Source organism: Episyrphus balteatus, chromosome 3 (assembly GCF_945859705.1).
Source record: "Episyrphus balteatus chromosome 3, idEpiBalt1.1, whole genome shotgun sequence".
In the NCBI taxonomy this organism is placed as follows: Eukaryota; Metazoa; Arthropoda; class Insecta; order Diptera; family Syrphidae; genus Episyrphus; species Episyrphus balteatus.
Genome location: NC_079136.1, coordinates 41803677 through 41826793, shown reverse-complemented (window position 1 = coordinate 41826793; position 23117 = coordinate 41803677). Strand labels below are relative to the sequence as shown.

Genomic DNA, 23117 nt, shown 5'->3' with positions numbered 1-23117 from the left:
CTAGAAAATTTTTACTTGGGCAAAACGATCCCGATGACATGCACCAAAAATTAGGCAGCCTTACCTCCTACACTCACAGCGTCATTGCGTTTCCAGCTTAAAGTATCACACTACCTTACCTTTTCTTAAAAAAAAAAAAAACAAACAACTCTTCGCCTGAACTCCAAAACACATCAAACGTCATTTTTTACTTCTTCGTTTTGCTTTTGTCAAAATCAACGATTTCTGACCCTCGCACGTGTTGTTTTCTTGTTTGATTCCCAGTCTTTTTTCAATTCATTCAATTTTAGTTTAATTCTGTTTTATAAATATTAAATAAAAATACACACAAAATGCCACCAGTTAAAAAATCTAAAAAACAAGCTAAAACAGCAACTCCTCCAGCAGCAGCAGCCAAAGATGCCTCAGCTGGACCTGAAGAAGAGCAACTTGCTATCTCCGGACAGGTAAACTTTAATAAATATATGAAAATGTGTTTCTTTTTATCACTTCTATTTTTTAATCTCGCAGTTGGATAAAAAAATGAAAAAAATCAAATCTCGCATCGATCGGCAGCGTGGTGTTGTTTGTATTCGACATTTGCCTCATGGTTTCTTTGAGGAACAGCTAAAAAGTTACTTTGAACAATTTGGCACCGTTACCCGGTTACGGTTGGCTCGATCCACTCGTACCGGTGGCAGCAAAGGCTTTGCCTTTGTCGAATTCGAATATCCACAAGTCGCCGAAGTTGCCGCCCAAACAATGGACAATTATTTAATGTTTCAGAAATTGGTTAAGGCTCAATATATTCCACCAGAGCAACAAAATTATAATTATTTTAAGTCGTCAGTTAGGAAAGTTGTAAACAAAGTTGGAAAGCCAATTTATGTTTCTGGCAAAACTGCGTCAATCCAAAAGAGAAATATTGAGCATAATAATTGGACTGATGAAGCTTATCAAAAGAGAATTGCTTCAAGCATTCGAAAGCTTGAGAAACTCAAGGAAAAATATGCCCATTTGGGAATTGATTTTGATAATTTTACAGTCAAACCAAATATTCAATCTGTCGAGGAGAAAGAGACTAAAAATAAGAAAAAGTCTGCTTCTGTCAAGGCACCCGAACCGGGTAGCACAGTTTTACTTAAAAAACGCAAACAAACTGAAGAGAAAGTCGTCGAAGTTGATTCGAAGAAATCGAAAAAGACAAAAGGAAAAAAGATAATCGAATTGAAGGACCTTCTTGATAATACACTGCAGGAAGAAGCTTCATCAGACGATGAAGAATTCATTCCAACTGGTGTCGATGAAGATGTGTCGACTTCAGATGAAGAAGATTATGGTCTTGAAGATGATGTTGAAGAAGAAAAAGAAAAGAAACCTTCAAAGAAAGTAACCAAACCTAATAAAAAAGTTGACCGTGAAGCTGAGTTACTGAAAAGAAAGACAAATGTTGGTGGAATTAAAAAATCGAAACAAGTCTTGAAAGAAAAAACATCTAAAAAGCCAGTTGGAACGGCTAAGAATGCTTTGAAAGTTGAAGCAGCTAAAGATATTAAGCAGTTGGGGCAGATGAAACAAATGAAGAAAAAAGACTTTAATAAGTCAAACAAGAAGAAGAGGTTGTAGATTTTTTAAGGTTTTTTTTTGTCAGTAAATTAGGTTTTGTAAATACAAAAGGTTTAAAATTCTTTTTGTCTTCTTTTTAAATTTTTTTAATTTATGTTCGCCGTAACATTTTGTAACGGAAATACTATTTTTTATTAAATAAAATTGAAAAAGAAAAGATAATTATTAAAAGCTGTTTTTATTTTATGGACCTAAAGGGTTTTGGTATAAGAAAAAGGAGCAATAAGCCCAGCTTTTTGCTATGTGTTGGATATTTCCTCCAAACTGCCAAGAGCCTAAGACTTCCACCAAAAGAATTAACTGAATTTGTAAAAGTCTTGACGGCTTTTGTGTTTTGAATTTCAAGGTTCCAAGTAATAAATTACACTAATTTCAAAAATAAGGAAAGTAAAAGAAAGCTTAATGGTCCTTTAATGGAATTTTCGAACTCTTCTTAACTCTAACACAGAAACAGATTCACTAACATAGAAACACATTCTTCCTCTCCTTAAAACAAAGTAATTTTTATTTTTTTGTTTATTGTTTATTGATTTATATTTCAGATTTTTTTTTTTGTTTTTTGGTATTTTTAATATTTAAAAGGTGTAAGTAATAAATAGTTTTTCTTTGTATTTCTTATGAAATTCCAATAATTATGTGTTTTTTTTTTTACTAATTAGTAGGTATTTGATTTTCGTCCAGATTTTGTTGTTCGAGGAATTCCAATTCGTTCTTCTAAGACGATGCGTTTCCATTTCATTCGGCGATTTTGAAACCAAACTTTTACCTGAAAATATACGAACAAAAAAAACAAAGTTATAAATAATTTACAAATTAATTTTCAGATTTTATACAACTGATGCTGATTCCAAATTATTGTTGAAAATATACATCATTGTCATTTGACACCACAATTTACACATGGGGATGTAGCTCAGATGGTAGAGCGCTCGCTTAGCATGTGAGAGGTACGGGGATCGATGCCCCGCATCTCCAAGATAGTTATTTTTTTTTTAATTTTTCAATTCTAAATTCTATCTAGTTTGGTATTAACGGCATAAGTCCAAAATCGCCGTTTTGAGATAAATGCATTTTAAAATCCAGTTTTATTTAATACAAGAAGTATATTGGGATGCAATTTTTTTTTAAATATTAATATTTACGCGTTTTTATTATGTTTTTATTGACATATGTCGTTTTGACCAAACAAGAATAAGATTATTTCGAGTTGTGTCCTTAGTGCCAAATTGGAATTAGTTCTTTTTTTTAAGAATTTAAATTTTTCGGACTTACCGCTCTTTACTTTTGTTTTTTAAACGAATCAATCGATTAAAGTATTTCCCGTAATTTCCGTCATTGATCAAAAAAGCAAAGGGACTGAGTTGTGCTGTTTTGACCAAACACTTATCTAAAAGTTTAAGAATTTTTCCTTGGTCAATACAGCACAAGTTGGAGTTATGTCATTATGATCAAACATAATTTTAGAAAAAGGAGTTACAGTGACGAGCAAAAGTGGTCAAATGTTTTGTCTTTTTTGAGAATGTTGTTTAAAACTTACTGTTCTTTAAATGAATTAAATCGTTTTTATTTGATTATTTTTCTATATTATGCCAGCATATGTTTTCCTGATTTAAAATTTTTTAAAATGCTTCATTGTCCAAAAATGGAGAGTATCATATTGGTATTTGGACTTGACCAATTCTGCTCGTTTTGGAAAAAGGCTTTTGTTTCAATATATTGAGTGTACTAGAATTAATTTCTACCACTTTTAACAATGCCTCGAGATAGGATCTATAAATCTGTGAAGAAATAATTTTAAAATTCGGTCGTATTTCAGCTTAATGGAAAGCTCAAAGCTCATCGCTTTTAGACTTGTGTTTTTTACTGCGCTTACAATTTCTTCAAAAATTTCAAAAGATTTTCAGCCAAAATGGGTCAGGGTCTTATGCTGACTACGCAACTGTCTTAAATTTCTGATTTCCGAACCAATATTTGACAATTTTAAAGGTTTTTGCGGGGTCTTCATCTAGTTGAAAAATTATATCAGACAACACGGAGTCTTCTTTTGCCAAAAAAAACTTGGTAAATTGTTTCGTTTTATATCAGGATAGGTTCGCTTGTTCATTATTTTTTCAAAATTAGCTAGCAATCCACAAGATAACACCGGAAAATATTCTTGAGTCCATAATAATTTATGTCCGTTCTATAAACTTGATAGTGCTGAAATGTTTTTTCCAGTTTTGGATAGTAACTAGAGTTATGCTGTTAAAACCAAACGAAAATAAATTTTTTTTTAAATAGTTCTGCATACTTAACTCATATTTTCGAAAAAAAAATGGAATAATGCTGTTAATACCAAACTCCATAGAATTATTATACCTATTTGTAAAAAGATTTAAAATTGTATCGTAATCGTCGTACAGTACAGGTAGGTATACCTAATGGGCATTTAAAAAAAAAATTGTTAACCTCATGAAATTTGGCAAAAAGTTTGCTTTTGGGATAAGAACCAAGGATAAAGAAGTCTATAAAAAAAGTTGGGTGAAGGGTGTTTTTTCGGGGTGAAAGTCAAAAATACATAAAGTTAAAAAAAAAATTGTTTGTGGAATATCATCATATGACACATGTTTTTAAGGTATTTATTGATGCTGAATCTAATGACATAAAAATAAGTCAATACAATTGCTCTAAGAAAAGTTATTGCCGATTGAAAACAAGGATGCTTGTTTTTTGACTTCAATAGTCCTAAATATTATCGAAGCCCAAGTGAAAAACAAGATACATTGATGAAATTCGGGATGAGGGTTTTAGATAAAGCATTGACAAAGGATTCATAAAAATATTTTTGGTGAAAGGGTGTTTCTTTGATGGGTTTAGTTATGTGTGAGAAAGGTATTGTAACAGCTGACATAAATTTTATTAATTTTTTAAATTTGGTGAAAAAGTTTCGTTTCTTATAAGAGTTATAAGAATCGATAGAAAGTCTACAAAATTATCTTCAGTGAAAGGGTGTTTTTTTAAGAAATGATGAAATTCGGAATTAATACCACAAAAACTGGGACAAAAATGTTACACCAAAAATCGGAAAATCGGTACATATGTTTCATTTGTAACAGAAACCAAGAATCTAAGCAGTCTATTCAAATATTTTAGGTGAAAGGGGGGGGGGGGGGGGCAACACTGGTGAGGGTACGTAAACGTAAGCCTTTTTGTAATTGATAAAGCCCTCAAAAGCGAATAGCTATAACGGATTTAAAAATTTTACTATTGAGACCAATGATTCGTGTAAAAAGTCTAAGAGCTTAAGTTTAAACGTTCAATTTGTTATCGAAACCATTTGGGACAAATTACAGATTTCTCTTGGAAAATTTCACCAAATTTCATCTGGGTGACCCATCATTTTTGTTTTCACTAAAAAAAAAAACACTCTTTTAATTATGATAATCGTCAGTTGAAAATAAAATTTTCCTTAGTCCTTAACAAATATTATGGAGTATTGCTTTCAACCGGCGAAATCAGAAAAAAAGATACAATCAAAGAAAGCTCAATTTCTTTTAATTCTAATGTCTGGCAATAGTTTACTTCGGGTTAATTCAAAGTGCCTTTCACTGCAGTGATACGAGCTCACCTAGATAAAATAAGCATGCAATGACAAAAATATTCAAGTGTTCTTTTTACAAATTTGGATATTCTTGAACTATTCAATTATGCTCGCCGTACTACTTCTTGAAAACATCTTTTCAGCCCGCTATCAACATAAATTCATTGGGTATTCAAAAAAAAAAAAAAACTTCATTCCTCCAGGATGAATGATTCAATCCTATCGTGAGTTTCACGTGGAATGTTTTCCGCCCGGAATTTTAAAAGCTATCATGAGTTTTACCCGAAGGGAATTTCCGTTTTCCGCTAAACTAGTAGCAATCTTTTCATTTTTCATATCCATAATTTCCATCCAAAAAATTTAATATTATGTTTCCCCCGCATATTTATTTACCTGTCTCTCTGATAAATCCAATGCTACAGCAATTTCATATCTCCTTAATCTAGTCAAATAATTTGAATGCAAGAATTCCGCTTCTAATTCTGTGATTTGATCTTTGGTAAATGTGGTACGTTCTTTCCGGTTTGCAGATGTTAAAACTCTGCTTTCTTTTTTCGTTCCTGCCAACATGTCTGGTGTTTTGGTTATGGTGGCTGGAAAAGAAAAACAAATAACAATAGAATATTTTCATTGTTGAAAATTTATGACCACACAAATAGTTTTTATGATTTCAATAAGTGTTCTTATTATGAAAATCCCAAACAAAAACAAATCCACTTGAAAATATTGAATAAATTCATAAGTGCATCATAACTGATAAAAGGTTCTATGGTGTTGTCTTTTCGAGTCATGCTCGGAAGTTCATAAATTTATGAGTTTCCACCAAAGAAAAAACCATTGTGACAATTATGATATTTTTATTTTAATGTTTTTATACGTCAATGGATACCAATACAAAATTTGAAGATGATGTCAGCACCGTAGGGAAAAACAAAATTTAAAAACTCGGTTTAATATCGGTAGTTTAAATTTTAATTTTATTGGTTGTTTTAAATAAGTAAAGAATTAAATACAACTGAGACATATAAAACGTTATTTCTCGGATTTGTGTTAATATTATTTACCAAATTGTACCACAAGTGTTAGGTACAATAAAATTTGGAAAATTGTTTCAGTATAAGAGGTCAACATCAACAAATTTGATTATTTTTTTCTTAGATATTCGGAGTAGGGTACAAATCAGGCACATCTGAAAAGCCTCACCAAAAAGAAACTGTAAAATCAGTGCTTATAAGCTCCAGAACTATTCACCCTACATCCTTCAGCTGAGGATGGCAGGAGCAGGACTCACATATGCGAAAAGAAAAAAATATAAAATACCTACATTTTTGTTAACTTGATCCAAAATTTTTAAACTTTAATCTCGCATTGAAAACTGGATCTAAAAGTGAGCAACACAAAGAAAAACTTTAAGATTTAGCTAACTGTATTGGTGTTCTGACTTCCTAAGGGAAGCCTTAACTTCAAAGAATTTCAATGTAATGACTGGAAAACTGGACAACCATAATTTAAAAATAAAAAAAACATAGGCAATTGATAAATTTGAATGAATCAAGAGTAGTTTAAAGCTATAAGACTTAGAAACGGTTTAAATTGTAAAAACATTAGAAGAGCTCTGACATGTTTTGTACCTACTCGTAGCCTACGAGTAGGGCATACTTTTTCTGTAGACATGCTTACTTGATTGACGATCTAAATTTTACAATACCAAAGTCTACCAATTATTTTGAGCTCGACATTTGGGCAATGTTATTTAGAATTGTTCTATGCAATTAGGTATTGATATGCACTCACGAGAAAAAGCTAAAGAATCAACCTCTTGCTCGATGCAGTTGATGTCTTTAAAGGTAACGCTTAAAAGCTCGATTCAAGTCTTAAATCATAAAAATTAATTATGGCGTTAAAATGTAGTCGCAGTTGTAACTTTTGATTTTACAGAAAACTGAGTGAAATTGAGCGATTTTAATGCTTTTAAGAGTAAAAAGTTCATGGCTAATAAATGCGAGATCAAACATATTTCGGCAGAACCAATGCTATCGTATATTTAAAGGGCAAAATGGAGTGAATCTTCATTTTTGCTATAGCAATTGTAGAAACATGTTTCCCTAAAGGATAAAACAATTTTTTTAATTGTTAAACTACTTCCCATGCATATGGGTCAAAATCATGGAGGTGGAAAATTTGAGTTCCAGACATTTTTTTAAAATCATACCTACTTACCGATTAAAATTATTGGCATGTATCTAGAAATATACATATATGTTTTGGTAAGAAAAGTGTTCTATATATGTATAAGTGAGTTTTAACTTGATTTATATGTAAGTCTAGGGATATTTCTTTAGGACTCTGAACAAATAATATAGTATAGTATGTATAACCAACATAATTCTGCCTGTTTTTAGTATATTTGATCAGAATCAAATTCAAGTATGGGTAGAATAAAAACTGTTTTAAAAAAAAATAACCAACAATATCACTTGGCCTTGGTAATTTGTACATGCATAAAATTATAGAAATCGGTCCTTTGAACAACGAAATAGAGCAATTTTGATTTATTTAAGACCTACTACCCCTACTTTAATTATAACCAGGGGCGTACACTCCCTTGGGGCCCCCGACCGACCCCAGGGCCCCCACTGGAGACAATTCAGGGAAAAAAACTGTTAGCATAAATTGAGTTACGAAGTAACCAGGGAGACAAACTATGTCATTCAGTGTAATGTATAATGCATTGGTAGCCACACAATATATGTATATTGATTTTAAAAAAAGTTACCCCAGGGGCCCAAAAAAAATATAAACTGCTTTTTTAAAAGAAAAATTATAATTTTATCTAAGGGCCCCAAAAAATATTACTTGAAAAATCTTTGCCACCACAAATAATACATTAGGGGCCCAAAAAAAGGAAAAAAATATTATTTGAGGATCTTCAAAAGTGGTTCAGAACAATCAAATGGAAAATTAAATATAAATTCAGGGGCCCCAACATAAATACATCAGGGCCCAAAATAAAAACATTACGTTATTGGTGGCATTCCGAATATTACTTCAGAACAGAGGCCCCAATACCTATTAATTCTTGGCTAAAAAAAATTATATTACTATATTTTAGGGGCCTCTAAGCACTTAATTTTGAGGCTCTAAAAATAATTTTTCAAGGGCCCCAAAATAAAAAAAAATATGTCTGATGATGGAAAATAAAATATGTATTTATTAAATAAATTTTTATTTTAGGGATCCCTAAATATTTAATTTTGTTTACTACTTTTATGAGAGACATTTTAAGTAAGTATAGCAAAGTGCATTACGAACATATTTAAACATTAAAATAAACCTAAAAATAAATAAGCCATACAAAAAAAAAAACCTATGGTGTATACGTAATTTTTTTTTTAACTAAGAGGCCCCCAAATATCAAAGGTTCCCCAAAATTTAGTCTTACCCCGGGGCCCCGGCGACTCAACGTACGCCACTGATTATAACAATAAAATATTCAAATTGATACTTTTCTAGACCCTTATAGTTGTTTTGAAAAGGTTTTCATTTCACCGTTTCGGGGAACGTTCGTCTAGTACATAAAACACTAAAATCTATAGATAAATTATGAAGATATGACCATTTTTGTTACGATCAATATTTTCGACTTTTTCTGTTACTTTTTTAGTTTTTGTATATAACTTGAAAAGCAAGCCGAATTTGAAAATTTGTATTGAGTAATTTTTTGGAGATAATTAAATTTCCTATCGACATGTATCCTTTTCAAAAAATTTAAAATTGCAATATTGTAAAAAACTTAAGAAAAACTATTCAAAAAAGAGGAAAAAACGAAATTTTTGATGTTTTTACTTAAGGGGGGAAATCCCTCCAGACGACACCTTTTTCATTATTTTTTTATGAAAAACTGAAAGCACTTATTGAAATTTGGAAAAAGACAAGATATTACTGACATTATCAAGAACTGAAAAAAAAAATTTTGAAATGAAAAAATAACAAAATGGCGGCTCTGGAGCCTTTCAAAGTTGACGCCTCTAGTTTGCGCCGTGCAATGTAACTCAAAAACTAATGAAGCTATCGACTTGAAATTTGAAGCAAATTACTCCTTAAATCATTGGCCACAACATGAACCTAAAAGTTGACTAAAATTTGCAGTGCCGGTTTAAGCACTACCGGCGCCCCTGGGCAAGATTGCAAGTAGCGCCTCTAAAAAAAAATTCATCTAAAAACAATTTTTTAAAATCACGAAAAAAAGCAATAGCAGATTATGTCTTACCTCTCATATACTTGTTAATGCATTTATTAAAAATGTGCAGTGTATTAACTTAAAAAGGTTAACTTAAAAAAAATTAATTATTCATGTCATTTAGGATCAATTGACAAGACTACCTTTATCTCTGACTTTTTTGTTTAAACACATTTAAAGATTAGGTACAGTTGGTCTTATTTGAACAATATTTTTTCAAAAATTTTTTCAACTAGGTACATTAATGTCGTTTTCGATTGGAATCACTCAATGATTCACTCATTCTGAAATCCAATAAAAAAATTTGAATCGCTTCCACCCAATTCTAAAACTTAATATCTGTATTGGTGAAAAATCAAATATTGTGTTTTGTTTTTTCACTAGGAGAATAAAAAACTTGCAGCACGCTTCTTAATGATTCCAGGCGCTTCCGGACGGCCAATCAAAAACAACATACCTTTATAAGTATAAGGTTTGTTCGTTGTGAGCTCTTGGGCACTCTGGGTCGCTCCGAATTCGTTGTCAAGCGTTTTTTGTAGCTCCTTTTTCAACCAGAGTTATTTCCTCTGTGTTCGATGTTCGCTGATGAAACTAAAGCTCTGAGGTGTTCGATGTAAAATGAAAACCCGAGAAACTCTGATTTTTTCACAGTTAATTGAAATGACTTAGAGTGCCCTGGAGGGGGGAACAACGAACAGACCTATTTTTTTATTCTCACACACAAACGTAGTTTTTATGAGAAATGGAGAAGCTGTGAATTTTGACATTTCTGGATTTTGGGTTTTCGGGATTTCGGGATTTTGGGATTGTGGGTTTTCGGGATTTTGTGTTTTTGGGTTTTCGGAATTTAGGGTTTTCTGGATTTTGGGCTTTCTGGATTTTTAATTTCGGGATTCTGTCCGTCTCCCTTCTCTTTCCTTATTCATTACTATTAGGGGCACCTTTGTAAAAATTAAATTGGTAGGAGGAATATTAGGATTGCTTTAGTCTTTCAAAAGAAATTGGGGCGCCTTGTTCTTCAAAGATGAACGAAGATTTTGGACACCATTGTCCTTCCGGAAGCCAAATAAATTAACCCAAAATTGGGGGGCGCCTTCATTCTTCAAAAAGTTTAGGACAAACAATACGAGCGCCGTTGAAAATGTAAAATAGAAACAAATTGGGGCGCCTTTGTGAATGTAAAAAAAAATAAAACATCGATTGGAAAGACTTCGTTATTTATATAACTTTTGTAAAAGTTCGGGGCGCCTGCGGCGCCCCTCAATTCTTGCGCCCCTGGGCGACGGCCCAGGCTGCCCCCCCCCTAAAACCGGCTCTGAAAATTTGTACAGTAAATATTTTTTTTAACTACTTCTTTGTAAAAAAAACATGTCTTTTTTCGTTTTTTCTATTTATAATTTTTATTTTTCATTTAAAAAAAATAAATTTAGGTTCATGCAATGCGTACTAACGGAAAAAAAAAATATGATTTCCTGGACCTGTACATTGCACGGCGCAAACTAGAGGCGTCAAATTTGAAAGGCTCCAGAGCCGCCATTTTGTTATTTTTTCATTTCAAAAAAAATTTTTTCAGTTCTTGATAATGTCAGTAATATCTTGTCTTTTTCCAAATTTCAATAAGTGCTTTCAGTTTTTCATAAAAAAATAGTGAAAAATGTGTCGTCTGGAGGGATTTCCCCCCTTAATGGTCTGTCTTTATCAAAAAGAAGATACTTTATCTTGCAAGATAATGGTCGAAAAACTTGAATACGGCTAAAATTGGATAAAATATGGACTTTCAAAATCTAGTATTTTTTGTCTTTTTGAACCATTTTTCTTTAACCAGAAAGTGTACTATACATATGGTGACCATCCGTCCCGGTTTACTCGAGACCAGTGTTGCCAATAGTGCAGATTTTGCAGATTTTTAACCCATTCCCAGACTTTTGAGAACCATAAATCTGCAGTGCAGATTTAATCTGCAGCTGAAACTTACCGTTTTAAAGACGCAAAAGGATTAAATTCCAAAAACTCCAGTAAAATGTCAATTAAATTAAGGCCAAGAACGAACTAAAACATCATTTATTTTGCCAAAAACAACAATTTCGCCTATTATTTGAGTTAAGTTTTCAAATCAGGTGGAGTTTTTTTGCACGGAAAACAAGAAAATAGTGGCTGGAAATTAAAATTTTTCTAATTTTTCGGATAAAGCCTAGTACGCTGCTGAAGCAAAACGAAAATTTTTCTAAGTCTCCAAAGTCAAAAAGAAAAATTGCCTAGACAAATAAATGGGAGTGACAAAAAATTAGAGAAATCTCCATATATTCTAGCACAGGTAAGAATTTCGTTACCTTATCTGCGTATTGTGCAACGAAAAGCAAAATTTTGTGCTGGTTTTGTAGGAAAACTTTTTTTTTAAATGTTCGTCAATTATTTAGTTCCAGCTTCTGTTTGTCAGGTTGCTACATCAGGTAAAATGTTTTCGAATAAAGAACAACATATGGAAGATTAAAGAACCCAGATAAGTTTCAAAACTTTTAAGGAAATGTTAAAAGTTGTGTTAAAGATCATACAATTTCAAAATCTTTTAAAATAAAATTTGAATGCTAAAAAACAGCTCTCCCGATTTTGATTAAAAAAATATAAATATATAAATAGAAGTTATAAAACCATTTTCTTGATTTCTGATATCGTAAACGACTTAAATGATTTCAACAAAAACGCTCCCATGAAATCGTTTAGGAAATCTTGATATCAAAATAAGGAAAAATTATGAAAACTCATTTAAAAAAAAATTAATTTCTTTGTTTGAAAAATCAATATTTTCAAAACGATCCAACGAATTTTTTATCTGTCCTAGGTTTCGCTTCCTGAAACATGGTCACCGTAACTATACATACAAAATTTAAAACTATGATGATTCGAAAGATTTTGATTTGTTCTTTCAGTAAAAATTTCCTTAAAAAAATTGATTTTTTTTTAAATCACACTTAAGCATATGGAGTGACCCAGAAAAGTTGTTCTTGTGTTTGTTGCTTATTTACTCAGTTTTCAGGCGCCAGCTTTTCTGTTCAGATAAGTCGGTTACTACTCAAAATATAGCCCGAATACTAAGTATGCTGGAAAAAACAACGACAAAAAACTTTGAAAATCATATCTCGAAAACGTATTCATCGTAATTTTTTTAAGAGTGATTTCCGAGTCCCTGAGGTCAAACGTCAAAGTACGTTAGGAAAAAATAGTGGGATTGAGTGTCCATTTTGGCTGTAAACCAGTACAATCGAAAATATACAATGGACAAATAAATGGAGAACCTGTTCAAAACTTCGTTTTTCAGAGCAAGTGTTTCACTCGAGAGTAATAAAAATTTATTGTTTGAAGAATATTGAATTTATTGTTTGAAGAATACTGAAGTCCCTGCTTTTTAATTGAGATTTGTTCTGACTTGGTTATTGGATTCCTTTGCACAATTTCTGGGATTTTATAATCAGTTCCTGATACAATTCTCTTTTTTTCGAAGTAATGTTCAAATTCTATATAACAATACAAACCATTTGAAGTGCTATTATTCCCGTCCACAACAGTTCCTCCATTCCAATTAATTTTCTCGCAATCTTGATATCTTGCAAAATGTTTTTCTGTTCCATTGTTATCACTACAACTGACAGCACTCAAAAATTCCCAATCCCCTCCAGATAAACGGTCAACATCACTCAACTGGACTGTGGTACTGATGTCCTTGCAATCTTTTGGGCTATCCTCACTGCCACTGCCCAATGTACTCTCGTCACTGTTATTTTTTAAACAACAATTTTTATTTTGGAACATATCCAAGTAGTTCCTTAAAGTTGAATTACTATCCGACGGGGGAAAAATGTAATTTGTATTCGAATTAAATTGAGGTTGTAATTCGCTAGGATAAGAGCATTGATTTGAAAAAATAATGGTCGCGCCCGTTGGTGAAGTCGGTGGATAATTGGTAGGAAATTCATTTGAATTAGAATAAATGTTTTGTTGACACTTCCGTTGTTGTTGTTGTTGTGGTTGATGAAAATGAAAACCGTTATCAAAATTATTTTGAACAAATTTTTGATTAGCTCGTAAATAATAATCGAAAGTTTCGAACTTAAAACTATGATGGCTGGAAGTGGCAGTTGAATACATTTTTGCAAAAATTATCAATTTCAATTAAAACACAAAATCACTTTTCCCGCAATTGCTCTCTAATTATATCTAGTAAACGTACTTCCACTTGAGATCCGAAGCAACACTGTAAGATCGTACTGAAATTTATCAATGGATGCGATGAGACATCCACACAGCATCCATCCACTAAGAAGATGTATCTTTTTTTATGTTTTGTTTTAATATTTCTTGGATTCTCATTAACCAATCAGAATGAAGTGTCTTGTGCAAAAAATACTTTGTTTTTGTATAGACGAATGCTTATTGGTCCAGATGTTATATCGATCTGTGACTTGGCACTTGGGGTTGGAAGATTATGTTGTCATTATTGTCAATGGGCATGATATTTATGATCTCGAGAAAGATCAACAAATATAAATATGATGGGATACGGTTGTCGTTAGAATTCGATGAATGAATTCTTTTTTTTTTATATTTTGAAAGGGGATGTCGGATTTTGTTGGCGTTATATTGATTCATGAAATAATATTGTATATAGGTAGGCAAAGTAAAAGCAAAATTTTTGTTGCTTTAAAATAACATTTAAGATTATTGTACCTAGATTAAAATTTCACATATCGTCGGTGAAACCAGAAAAGTGTGTAACTCCATTTTGGCAAATTTTATAGGAAAGCAAAAAAACCTCATCGTTTTGAAGGCATTTGTATGAGTTCCCATTTTCTAATTTTAGTACAGGTAAAATAGAACCTACATAAAATCAAGAAATAAAAAAAAAAAAAAAATTGTTACACTCATGAAACTTGGGAAAAAGTTTGCTTTTGGGATAAGAAACAAGTACAAAAAAGTCTATAAAAAAAGTTGGGTGGAAGGGTGTTTTTTCGCGGACAAGAGGGAGGAGGTGAAGGTCAAAAATATACTGAAATAAATCGTTTGTCGAATATCATCATATGACTTGTTGCTTGTGCTTGTTTTTTGAAACTTTTGTGAAAAACATGCTAAACTGATAAAATTCGGGATGAAGGTTTCAGATAAAGCAAGAACAAAGGATTCATAAAGTTCTTGATATTATTTTTGGTGAAAGGGTGTTTTTTTTTTTGATGGGTTAAGTTGTGTGTGAGGAAAGTATCATAACAGCTGACTTAAATTTTATTAATTTTTAAAACTTGGTGTAAATGTTTTGGTTGGTATAAGAATTAAGCATTTATAAAGCGTACAAAATTATCTTGAGTGAAAGGGTGTTTTTTTTTTTAAGAAATGATGAAATTCGGAATTAGTATCACAAAAACTTGGAAAAAATTGTGGCACAATAATGAAAATTGGTAAAAATGTTTCATTTATAACAGAAACCAAGAACCCAAACAGTCTATACAAATATTTTAGGTTAAAGGGTGTTTTTTTGGGAAATAGGGAAAAATCCGCGACAAGTCCGATAAAATCAATGGTATAAATGGTACGCTTACGAAATTCATTAAATATGTTCTCTTTCCAATGGGAATTACGAATAATGTAAGTCTATAAATTTTTTTTATGTGAAAGGGTGTTTTTTTTAAGAAGTAAAGAAAATATGGGTATATTTGAAAAAGTGTGTAATACTAGAGTAATATTAGTGGTACCCTATTGAAATTTATCTTATGTTACTTTTAAGATAAGAAACAAGAATTTAAAGTGTCTATAAAAATATCATGGTTAAAAGGGTGTTTTTTTGAATGAAATTTGTTAAAAACATTGATTTTGGTATAGAAATCAAGAATAAAGAGATTTCATAAAAAAAATTCTGGTGAAAGGGTGTTTTTTTCGAAGAGACAGTATAATCTGCAATTGGTCCCAAGAAGCCAATGATTCGCGTAAAACGTGTAAGAAATTATCTATAGATGTTTAATTTGCCATCAAAACCATAAATAAAATGAATCATTGGCTTTTTGGGACCAAATGCAGATTTTACTGTCTCTTCGAAAATAACACCCTTTCACCAAAATTTTTTTTATGAAAACTCTTTATTCTTGCATCATAGATGAACAGAAAAATAGTTTGGTACAAAATTAAATCGTTATTAATTCTTGATCGAATAAAATTAAAATTTTAGAAATCAGTTGAAGTTTGGAAAAAATAGAGCAATTTAAAGAAAACAATACCGAAAAAAATAAAAAACGACTGTGGAACACTCTTTATATGAATTCCTTACGGGCACATAATTCCATAGTTCTTTTTTAAACAACAAACAACTCGTAAATGTACCCAATAAGAACATCTTAAATATTTGAACCATTTTTACTTCCCTTTCCTGAATCTCTAGATTTTAACATTCAACTTCCGTTGCAGAAGTACCGTCACATACCATTGCATAAACATACTTTCCATATAACCCATATTCTTGTATCATAATAAAATTTAAACAACTGAAAGTTATAAAAGATGAAGTTGCTTCCAGAGTGTCTAGAGAGAAACTGCGGCATCTTTTTTAGATATCCATATGGCCAAAACTATCTGTGAAGTACATTTAGATCTTTACATGCGATTTGTCGCTCCATAGATACTATGCGAACCTTTATGTAAATCTAAAGATATCGCCGCCGACCCGACCGACGCACGACGCCTCTGACGCGGCGTCACTCGGGAAAATCGTCTGAACGCCCTTTTGTTCCATATTTTTGTGGCAACAAGGGCATTCTACAGCCAGATGGATTATGTTTTAGGAAAAGTATCTTTGACTTTGGACAAAACAATAAATTAATTCATTTTGCGGATTTGTTTTTCTTAAACGGATGTGTATCATCTTGCCGGTCTCGTGATATATTTATTTTGGCGCGTTAAGAAGAGATACTGCTTGCATTTATTAGTGCAAGTGTCAAAGATTGTCGCTGAGTTTAAATGGCACAAGATATTTTCTTATTGCTTACTTGACGATGTGTCTAAGAAAACACTGCTCACGGAGTGTATTTATTTTGATTTATTTGTTTGTGTATATGTTTGATTATGTGGTCTATGCAAAAAGGATAGAAAAAAAAAACATAAAATAAACTATGTTTTTTTTCTCATATTCTGAGCTTTTTCGTTGAATCAAGGAACAAGAATACACTAACTATTCTCAAACTTTGATAGGTCGAAAGATATTGCACTGAAGTCAAAAGCTTTTACTCCAATTCAACTAATTAGTCAACTCATAGAAGTCTTCAAATTGTTAAATAAACGCAAAAAAGGGTGGGGGATGTAAGGAAGCTTTTTTTATAATTCGTAAATCATTCTCTGCAACTTTGAGGGACACTGTGGTGTATACGTAACTTTTTTTTAATGAAAAAATCTAAATGCAAATTGTTCTATTTTTGAGAAATTATTAAGACTAGTAAACCATGTTGACCATAGTTTATAATATTTTTCAAAGTTGAATTGGTCATGTGGAGGCTGCTGCAATAAGAAGCCACTTAAAAGTCTAACAAAATTATTAACTTTGGAATCAATTAGTACAAGATTCCGCGATCGTCCTTCAGATTCCTTCCATTCTTACAAATTAATTAAACGCACATAAGAATGTTGGGAGTTGTAATTCACAATTTGTTTTGTATGTTGTGCACAAAAAAATGCACTACTGGGGTCGCACGTACTTGTTCTTATTGTTAAAGTTACTTTAATGTTAAAGCTTTTTATTGAACAAAATTAGGGAAAACTTGATATTTTTAAGAAATTTCATATAAGTACCGAAAAAAAAAAATTAAATCTCTTTTTATAATTGACTAAACACCGTTTTAAATGATCTTTTACACAAAACTTGATTTCTTGTAGGTATAAAAAGGATTTTTAGAAAAAAAAAAGAATCATGTGTGTGCAATTCACACGTGGTAGAAGTGAAACCTTAAAAAATCATTTTTCTTGCAAAAAAAAAAAATAGAAAAAATCTACCTATTTTTATTCTATCACCTTCAAATCCATGTTTTTTATATGACAACCTATATAAACTTTATATCATCTTAAAGCTTATTGTCTTAGCTCAAAATATGTATATCGATTAAGTTTATGAGACATCTACAAAAAGAGCTAGAATTTTTTAAACTCGATAAATTTCATCAAAAAAGCAAAAAAAAACATTTATTTTTATGTTCTCATGCTATTAAATCAATTTTTTGTTTATAAACCTAAAACAAATTTTATACCATTTGAAAGCTTATTGTTTCACCTTGTATAATGATGTATAAATCTTATTTCAAAGATGTCTACAAGAGAAGTTAGAATTTTTTAAAGTCAACCATGTCGAATTTCCAGACTTAGATTACGGTACTTCCTACACTGGTAGCTGGTCATCGCCAACAGATCTCCACAGGTGTTTTGAGGTACTTTTAAATTTTTTTTTCAATTTAAGATTGTATAACTTGTAGAGCACGTAACGTTATGTGTGATATATCAAATAAAAGGTTATGTTATCAGCATGCGTATTAAAGTTAAATCAAATTTGTATGTGCACTAGATCAAAAGATATAACGTGTGTTGGAAAAGAACATCTTGTTACCGTTATCTCCGAATTTTGAATATGAAATTAATTGAAATTTTGTACAACTATAATTTATTTAATTACCTATCTGCAGTACAAATTTCATTCATCTATCTATTAAAACAAAAAAGTTATAACAAGTTGAAGTCGTGTCGCGTTTCGTTTCATCTTGTTTCAAATCACTACGATACTAAAGAAGTTTTCACTTCAAAAATCGAAATCGTTAAATAATTAATTTACACATAAAAACGAAATCTAAAAATTTTTCACCAACCCGTTTTCAAAAAATTGATGTTTCAAACAAATTTTTTAAAAATCCAAAAATGTTTTTTTTTTTTTAATTTTGTATACAAAAAAAAAAACCGTTTTATGGCGATACCGTTAATAACGGCACAAAAAATATTTTTTATTTGAAAAGTAAGCTCTTATGTGTAATACTGCATACACAAATTTTAATCAAAATCGTTTGAGCCGTTTTTGAAAAAAATTAGCTTTCCTATTTCCGTCATATGACAAGTAACGTTAAATTTGGTCCTACAAAAAATTTCAATTTTCCCTCTAGGGAATCACCCAAAACTGCTAACTACCAAGTTTGAAGAAAATCACTTCACTTGCCGGACCCACTTTTTTTGGAATTCTCGAGTTCGATATTTTTTTACGAATCCTAAACATGCCCTACAGTACCTACTATATCGGAATTAAAAAGAGTGTGTGTATATATGTATATGAACACGTGATTGAAGTTATACTTCTCACTCATAGAAATTCACTTGGTAGGTTAATACCATAACAAAACTGTGCAATTATTATCACTAGATGGTGTTACTTGTAAATCCCTTTGACATTTCTTTTAAAAAGGTAAATTTTCATACTTCAAAGCCTCAAAAGAAGTATTACTTCAAAAAGTTACGCATACACCACAGTGCCCCTCAGAATTTTGGAATCTGTTGGTATCGACAAGAAATATTCCTGGGGGAACATCTGATTTATTATTCCAGCCAAAAGTTTTTATTTTGTACTGTGAGTTTTTAGCTGGTTCGATTTTTATTTACAAATCCTAAACTTGAGCTTTAATACCTTAACGAATACATACATAAGTGAAAAGAATTGCATTTTTTTCTAAATCAATTTTTCTGATTTAAAGGAGAATATGCAAATTTGTATGGAACGTGGACGCTACGCGGCCAGTAATGAATTTGTTATTTTTTGATGTAGTTAAGTCTTACATATATTGTGCAGAAGTTTTATCCTTAAGATGTACTTCACAAAGGTTAAAAATGCATTTTTGCGTTTAACACTTTTCATAGAATATTTCAATGTTGAAACTTTGTCCTTTATTTTAAGTGCAAAATATGATACTCTGTCATTTTTCCTGAGTATGAAGAGATGAAGACCTTTATCCAACCACAAGAACAAAAAATATAAGCTTTTTAAAACAACGACTTCAAGTCTATTTTGAGAATTTTATTGTTGGGTAATTCCATGAAAAAGTGGACACGAATTTTGAACAAATTATGCAGTCTTTTTTACTTTTTTTATTAGAAAATTCCTATTACAAACGGCAACTCTTTATGCAAGTTGCAAGAAAAGATTCTTTGTTGTATTCCCTTATGGATAGACATAAAATTCAGGGAGTTTAATAATCTTAAAGCATTTTTATAGCAAGCTTGCCAACAACAGAAGAATTTCACATGAAAATGACGGAAAAACAAGCAAACTGAAAATATGACGAGTCTAATAGTGACGATGACAATATCCCCTCGTGATTGCTAAAATAAGTTAACATTTAAGCAAGCTTCGTTACACACTATTCGGTTAAAAAAAAACTTGAGTGAAAATGCATCTTTTCTTTACTTTTGGAACCACAAATCGCAGGTAACATGAGTTACCAAAATAATGTAACGTGAGTTACCAAAATATTTTAAAATTTTTCCTCGAAATATTGAAAAAATGTTTGGTTTTGTCACTCACATTAAAAGCTTGTAATTTTTTATGTATGGAATCTTCATTGAAAACAAATTAAGATTCTTAATTTCAGATAAAAACTTCATACTGTCGGACTCTTAAAACTCGTGTCCGATTTTTGTAACCTGAGTTACCATCAAACTTTTATTTTTCCCAAGCAAATGTTAAAAATAAATACAATTTTTTTAGTTAATTATGAAAGTAATAGTTATGCTCCATTCATGGATAGTAATTTCTTATCAATTTATATTAAAATTGAAAAAAAAAATTATTTATGTGTTGGAAATTTTTGTGAATGTAACGTGAGTTACCATGGAATTGCCCTGTTCAATTTTTTGTTTGTTTGAATCGTTTGAAAACTCTCGAATAAAATCTTGAAGTGGTTGGCTTAAATATCTAATACCGATTATGAGTTCTATTGGTCGGATTTCTAAGATTAATGTCTTCAGGCTGATGGAAAATGACAGAGCATCATTTTTTGTATTTAAAATAAAAATATAATTCAATTTGTCCTTCACACATTGAATGATGCATAAATAATACTAGTATTGCAATATCTTGCATTCTTAACGCAATACAGCCAAACTTCCATAGTCAAAGTTTTTCCTAATTTATAGATCTTTCATTTGATTCCAATTTCATTAATGGCCGCTCAACGTCCAAAATGCCCACTCTCCTTTGTAAATTCAAACATTCAAATTCAAACTGCATGAATCATTCCACAAGGCACAAGAACAATTCGAATTTCACCATAGTGGTATAAATGAGAATGACTTTTTAGTATTACAATCGCCTGAAAATATGCAAACTTAATTTTAAAAATCGTTTCACCTATTCTTCAGAATACCCACAACAACATCACTAAAAAAATTATAATGACACATGTTTGTAGGCGACAAAATAGGTTCCATTGTGTCTACTAAATATCTAGATGACTTTGAAAAACATGCCCGGCTAGCTCAGTCGGTAGAGCATGAGACTCTTAATCTCAGGGTCGTGGGTTCGAGCCCCACGTTGGGCGAGTATATTTTTTTTCTTACGTTTATGGCACCTGAAAGATAGATACTTTGATTATGATAGTTTTTAATTGTGAACTATCTCGCATAAACGATTGTTTAAATTTAACTTTGAAACGTAACTATACCACGCAACTATTACCACGCAGGTTCGACCTAAATATGTTTCAAATGATTTATTCCACCTGCGGGGTTGTTTCTCATGCAATCAAAAGCGGAAGTTTTGGTAACAGACATTACATAAATTTATAGCATTATTTTGCTTACGGGACTTCACTGACCTATTTCCTGGCGAACTTTCAACGACAACAACTTCTATTTTACTTCCAAACAACTTCATAAATGATAACAATAACAACCCTTCTTGCTTGTTTGAAGTTCATTCAGCAAAAAGTAGTATTCTTACATGTTACATGATGTCTGTTTGTCTGTTGTTATTTGAAGATTGCGTGTCGAATGTCGTTCAGTGACTTTAATCAAATGATAAAGCACCTCTTGTGACCTTTGGAGGAATTTTTATATGGTGGTGCGCCAGGGGTTTCTTATCAGGCTTATTCAAATTACTTTTCGGTAAAATAATTTATTTGGTCAAGAATGATAATTATAATTTACTCGTATGATATTGAATACAAAATTTTGATTCAAAGTTAACCCTGATGTTTGAAATAATTATATGGGGAGGAAGTTTTTGAGAACAATATTCCAGCAGAAAAATGCATATTAGATATTTATTACTCTTTTATAGAAATTCATTGAATATGATTTAATTGTATGAATATGAATAAATGATTTAATTGATTTCAAATTTGTGCCTGAATTATTAAAATTCTATTGTTATTTCGTCAATAAGGTTGTTTTTGTTGTTTGTATTTTAACATAATATTACATCTTTAAATTCAAATTTAAAAATAATAACAAGTAAATGGTACCTTAGTTAGAGCCCCGCCGCCGCGCCGTCTTTAGGCGCTAGTTCAGCCAAAGTAAGTAGGTAATTTTTTTAAATTTTATAAGAAGACATAAAATATGCAGGTACTAATAAAATTAGCGTTTCAAAAATATACAGAAAGAAACTTTCTTTTGAAATTAAAAAAAGGTAATCAAATCCACATTTACAACAATCAAAGTGGTTAGAAAGAGTTGCCAGGTGTCATACAAATTTTTAAATAAAAGCAATAATTAAAGAATTACGGCATACGATTACGATCATACGTTAACGTTTTGACTATTTCTGTCTTTATTTAATTATTAGAAAACGATAGGGACACATAGCAACCATTCGTTAACGAACGTATGCCGTAATTCGATTCCTGATTTCTTATTCCGAGACTAAAAATTGGTATTATTGAGAAGTAGGTAAATAAAAATAGGAGATGAATTACTTGTATAAGTAAGTATGGGTTTAAAAAGGTTGACAGTAGTCATATAAAAAAGTTTTGAAAAAAAAAAAAAAAATAAAATAAACTGCACGACCACTCTATGAAGCGAAGCAGTAAGGATAATAGTAAATTACAACTCCAAACCATTTATGCGTGTGTTTGTAAGAACGGAATACCTTAAATTTTCTGCGCCGAGTCTGAACGATTAAGCATTTAAGTTGAGGTTATCTTATTTATTACAACGATACTATTGAAGACTTGGTGAATTTTTCGCAAGAGGCAATACCAGGGATCTAGAAATTTGGTTTGGGGGGGTCACAGGATTAAAAAAACTTACTTCCAAAATAATCAAAAAAATGGTCAAGTGCTCAAAATATATGCTAAATTTTAGCTATAACATACAAAATTCTATCCAAATTCTTAGATCAAATGTATTTTCGAGAGGATTTTGTTTCGGAGCTTAAATTAAGCTAAATTTTTGACAATATATTTTTTTAGAAAAAAATTTTCAGCTGTCAAGCATTTACCCTGCTCTGGGTATAAATTGTTTGCAGAAGGATTATTGTATTTTTTTAATTTATATTCAAAAACTGAAAATAAAGAAAAAAAATTGGGAAAGTAATGTCGACTTTTCACGAGTCGATTTTAGCCTCACGGTAGTTTACAATGAAATCAGGATTTTGTTTAGTAAGGACCAGTTGTACAAACGTGGTTCAGCCTCGGATCAGGA

At 31.2% G+C, this 23117-nt stretch overlaps 2 protein-coding genes and 2 non-coding genes across 4 annotated transcripts; 3 read left to right on the top strand and 1 right to left on the bottom strand.

Annotated features, from left to right (window-relative positions):
• Window positions 1-191: 191 nt before the first annotated feature.
• LOC129915530 (MKI67 FHA domain-interacting nucleolar phosphoprotein) lies at window positions 192-1687 on the top strand. Its single transcript, XM_055995111.1, has 2 exons — window positions 192-446; window positions 511-1687. The coding sequence occupies exons 1-2, from the start codon at window positions 333-335 to the stop codon at window positions 1603-1605; spliced, it is 1209 nt and encodes a 402-aa protein (XP_055851086.1). The 5' UTR covers window positions 192-332; the 3' UTR covers window positions 1606-1687.
• A 482-nt stretch (window positions 1688-2169) lies between these two features.
• On the bottom strand, window positions 2170-13339 carry LOC129915536 (homeobox protein Hox-D8). The gene is made up of 3 exons (XM_055995124.1): window positions 12956-13339; window positions 5579-5778; window positions 2170-2371 (listed from the first exon to the last, which is right to left on the bottom strand). The coding sequence occupies exons 1-3, from the start codon at window positions 13230-13232 to the stop codon at window positions 2261-2263; spliced, it is 588 nt and encodes a 195-aa protein (XP_055851099.1). The 5' UTR covers window positions 13233-13339; the 3' UTR covers window positions 2170-2260.
• Trnaa-agc (transfer RNA alanine (anticodon AGC)) lies at window positions 2508-2580 on the top strand. The gene has a single exon. It is a non-coding gene; the product is annotated as a tRNA-Ala (tRNA).
• A 7604-nt stretch (window positions 13340-20943) lies between the features above and the next one.
• On the top strand, window positions 20944-21016 carry Trnak-cuu (transfer RNA lysine (anticodon CUU)). Its single transcript has one exon. It is a non-coding gene; the product is annotated as a tRNA-Lys (tRNA).
• The last annotated feature ends 2101 nt before the right edge of the window (window positions 21017-23117 follow it).